Here is a 3873-nt window from a genome sequence, read left to right on the forward strand (position 1 = left end):
GCCAGTTAATGATGGAGTCCCTAGACTCAATCGATGAGATCTGAGAGAAATCTCAACTCCGAGTTGCTGCATACCAGCAAAAATTCGCCCGGTACTTTAATTCCAAAGTTAAAGAAAGAAAATTCAACGTCGGTGACTTGGTGCTACGACGAGTTTTCTTAAATACCCGCGACCCTACTGCTGGAGTACTTGGACCCAATTGGGAAGGACCTTACCAAGTTGAAGAAGTCCTTCATCCAGGCACCTACAAACTTGCACGCTTAAATGGAGATCTCGTTCCTCGCTATTGGAATGGAGAACACCTGCGCAAGTATTATCAGTAAACAACCCTTTTTAAAGGGCTGGCTTGTATTAAAAAAAAATTCTGAATTTTACAAGTTTTGCAAAGAGGGTTAGCCACTTCGTATGGCTAACTGCTCGTATATGTAAGGTTCTATTATAGAATCACTCGTAAAGACATGTTTAGTCCATTTTTAATACGAGATTATAAGGGACTGTGCGCAGCCAGTCATTCTTGCCAACCATTGTGAATTTACATTTGCAAGTATTTGTTCATTACGTGTGGTGTTTTGCTGTATTACAAGTATCATTGTTTACACGAACAGGAATGTTCGAACAGGCCATGGTCAAGGCAAGTGACCAAGGACCTAAAGCTCCTCGATCACTTGGGGGGCATATAAAGCACATCGATAGCAAAGCATACTCTCAAGGTATGTAAACACATGAACAAAATAAGTGAAAGCATGCTACAGTACTTAGAATATTTTTCAAAATTTATGTTTTGATAAACCATGCCAAAGTACTATGCTAAGTTCGGTCATTTGTACAAATGTTATAATAAATAAGCATATTATAGCATCAAGATTTAAGCTTTTACACCGTAAGCATCGTCGCTTGGATGTAACTGTTCGAGTAAAAGAAAAAAAAAAGATCTACTGCCCATGTAGAAACTTTTAAAAAGAAATTATTGTCTTTACATCATGACCCGTGGGTCGTATATCCAAAAAGAAAGAAAAAAATAAATGGAAAGTTTTAAGAGGCATTTGGAGCCGGAGGGTCCTGGGCAGCATCCTGGTTAGTAGCGTCCTCCACAACTTCTTCTTCTTCCACGCCAACGATGCTTGGAGAGGCAGGGATCCTCAATCTTGCCTCCTCCTCGGTCAGTTGGGCAGTGCAGCGAGCCAACTCAGCAGTCCTGACTTCCTCCGAAAGATAGCTAAAGTCGGCACCCTGATTATGTTTCTAAAAGTTGTAGAAACATCGGAGTGTCGTCCTCTTGTACTTTTCCAGATTCTTGGAGTTATCAAGCTCCAGCTGCTTCACCTTACCTTCAAGAGTGACAATAGCCTCGTCCTTGGACTTGAGTGTCTCTCCAAAATGCTTGATCTCGCGAAGGTGGGTTTGATTGGAGTCTCGGTACTGCTGCCTCAACTTTACTGCGGCGTCCTTTGCGGCTTCAGCTTCTGACAGTTTGGTCACCGCAGCATCCCTCTCCCGAGCCAGTGCTTCCAACTCCTTGGCGTGCTTAGCCTCTGCAGCCGAAAGCTCCTCAGCTGCCTTCACGTGATGCCTCTCAGTGGCCTTTGCTTTGGCCTGCTCGATGGAAGCTTGGATGCGGGTACGAGCAGTGAGGGCAGACAGCAAGGCCTGTGAATAAAGGAAAAAGTTAGAGCCTGCTGTGAAGATTAAAGGACTAAGGCATTAAAAAAGTGAAGAGTTACTCACGCTGGAAATCTCATTCAAGGTCCTGTTCAGAACCTGGTCAGCCCCCATGTCTTCAGCCTCGACCATTGCATCTCTGACACGGTCGCTTTTTCCAATGCGGTCGAGGCGATCCCTGGCTGATCGAAGGGTGCGGCTCATGAGTTTGGCCCCGAGAGCTTATTCACGAGAAGGCTGCTCCCTGGCAGGCGCAGCTGGAGGATTCAGTGGGGCAGGAGTAGTCTGCTGCTCAGAAGGAACTGGAGGAGGGGCATGACTTTTCCCAGTTGGCGCAGGACTTCGCCCAGATGGCGCGTCCTTAGGAGGATCTTCTGTTCGACCCTTCTTGGCTGGAGGGCCTCGGCTTGATTCGCCAGTTCTCCTTTTGGATCTTCGCTGGAGTTGGGGAACCTCCTCTTCCTCCTCGGCCTGGTACATGTCAAAAATATTCACAGGAAACTGATAAGAATAAGAGGCAGGTATAAGTATATTATATGCAACAGAAGAAAGGCAACAAAGTGAATACCCGAGCTACAACTACTGGTCGTTACACTACTGACTCTATTAGTCATATATTCATTATCTGGCATGAAGAAGTCTGGCCCTAAGTTTGGATCATATGTAAAGTTACCCTCCCCGTCAAACAGATGACAGGGAATTGGTAAACCATTTAAAAGCGAAATAACTTTACCATTATCATCAGAGGATTCTCCCAAGTCCACAATGGTTTCTTTGGCCTTTTGTTTCCCCTTGCCTTGGGGAGCAGAGGGCCTCTCTGCGGAAGGATTGCCCGTGGGTTCCCTGATTGTAACCCCCGTTGGTTTCCTTCTAAGAGGGGACACAGGAGGTTGCTGCTCGGGAACCCCCTCGGCAGTGGCGCTGTCCACCACGGACCCTCTAGTTTCATGGCGAGGAGTCAGGAGGCCAGACAGCCTCAAGTTTGTTTCAGTTATCAGGGTCTTGACACTTTTTGCTGCGTCAGACGTTCTGGCCAGAGTGTTGGACCTCAACACCATGTCCGGTGTTGGGGTGGAACGTAACCAAGGGCCTGAAAAACAGATTACAGTTTGAGAAAAACGAAAGGAGACACCTTGAGTAAAAGTATCGACCAGTCAAAGACAAGCTCTTACCTCCTCGAGCGAAGGCCAAGTTGTTGCTGGTTATGTCTGGAGTATGGAAATACTCCTTATTGTAGTGCCCCACGTTTGATATATGGGTAGTGCCACTCAGGAACGTCCGGCCGGTCTTCTGGTGGCAGAAGTGGAAGAAGTCCGTCCCGTTGTGCTGTGGGTTAGATTTGAGGTCAAAAAAATAGTTGACCTCGTGGGGCGAAGGTTCTGGCCATTTGTTAAGTTTATACAGGATATAGAGTGCGACCAGCATCCTATATCCGTTTGGAGTTATTTGGAAGGGGGCGACACCAAAATAATTGGCCATCCACACAAAAAAGGGATGAAGAGGGAGATAAGCTCCCGCCTCAATGTGATACCGGGACCAGACGCTGTTTGCACCTCCAGGGAGGTTAGCCCTCTGGTCTGCGGTAGGACGTATAATAGTAACCCCTGTGAGAGGGAATTTCCTGAAGCAGTTAGCGACCATTCGAGGGGTCACTGAATTGGCTGGGGAAGTATACCACTCAACATCAGGCAAATTCTGATGACGAGGGCGAGCCCTAGTTTGGATATTAGGGTCAGGAACGAGATTTTCTCGACCGCTGGTCGAGGGAACCCTAGCCTGCGAATCAGGCTGGGCAGGAGAATTTAGGTTGCTTTCAGACTCAGGTCTTTTCTTGCCAGAAGATTTGGAGCGAGCCATTGGAGGAGAAGGATGGGGTCTGGAAGAGGATCGTGAAAAAGGGATCTCGTGGACATGGTCAGCTGGTTGTTCTTCTCCCTCGAGCAGTTGGGCGAGAAGGTCGTCGTCGATGGGCCTTTCACCTCCCCACAAATCTGGCATTAAGGTCTGCATACAGAAGAATGGGGAGGTGAGGATAGAAAATTTTTGAAAGCTTTTTAGAATAACGCTGATCGAGTATAAAAATTATGTTTTTATACAACAGCATTCTAACAAAAAGCTAAATTTTTCTACACGAACAGTTTGAAAAACGGATCAAAGGGTGAAAGTAAAAAGTTTTTCTGAAAAAGCTTTTTCAACTCCCCTTACGGCGGGAAA

The 3873-nt window shown here is 46.6% G+C and overlaps 1 protein-coding gene across 1 annotated transcript; it reads right to left on the reverse strand.

Moving 5' to 3' along the window:
* Positions 1–865: 865 nt before the first annotated feature.
* On the reverse strand, positions 866–2106 carry LOC133829553 (uncharacterized). The gene is made up of 2 exons (XM_062259256.1): positions 1726–2106; positions 866–1647 (listed from the first exon to the last, which is right to left on the reverse strand). The coding sequence occupies exons 1-2, from the start codon at positions 1861–1863 to the stop codon at positions 1243–1245; spliced, it is 543 nt and encodes a 180-aa protein (XP_062115240.1). The 5' UTR covers positions 1864–2106; the 3' UTR covers positions 866–1242.
* Positions 2107–3873: the final 1767 nt, after the last annotated feature.

Source organism: Humulus lupulus, chromosome 4 (genome assembly GCF_963169125.1).
Source record: "Humulus lupulus chromosome 4, drHumLupu1.1, whole genome shotgun sequence".
Classification (NCBI taxonomy): domain Eukaryota; kingdom Viridiplantae; phylum Streptophyta; class Magnoliopsida; order Rosales; family Cannabaceae; genus Humulus; species Humulus lupulus.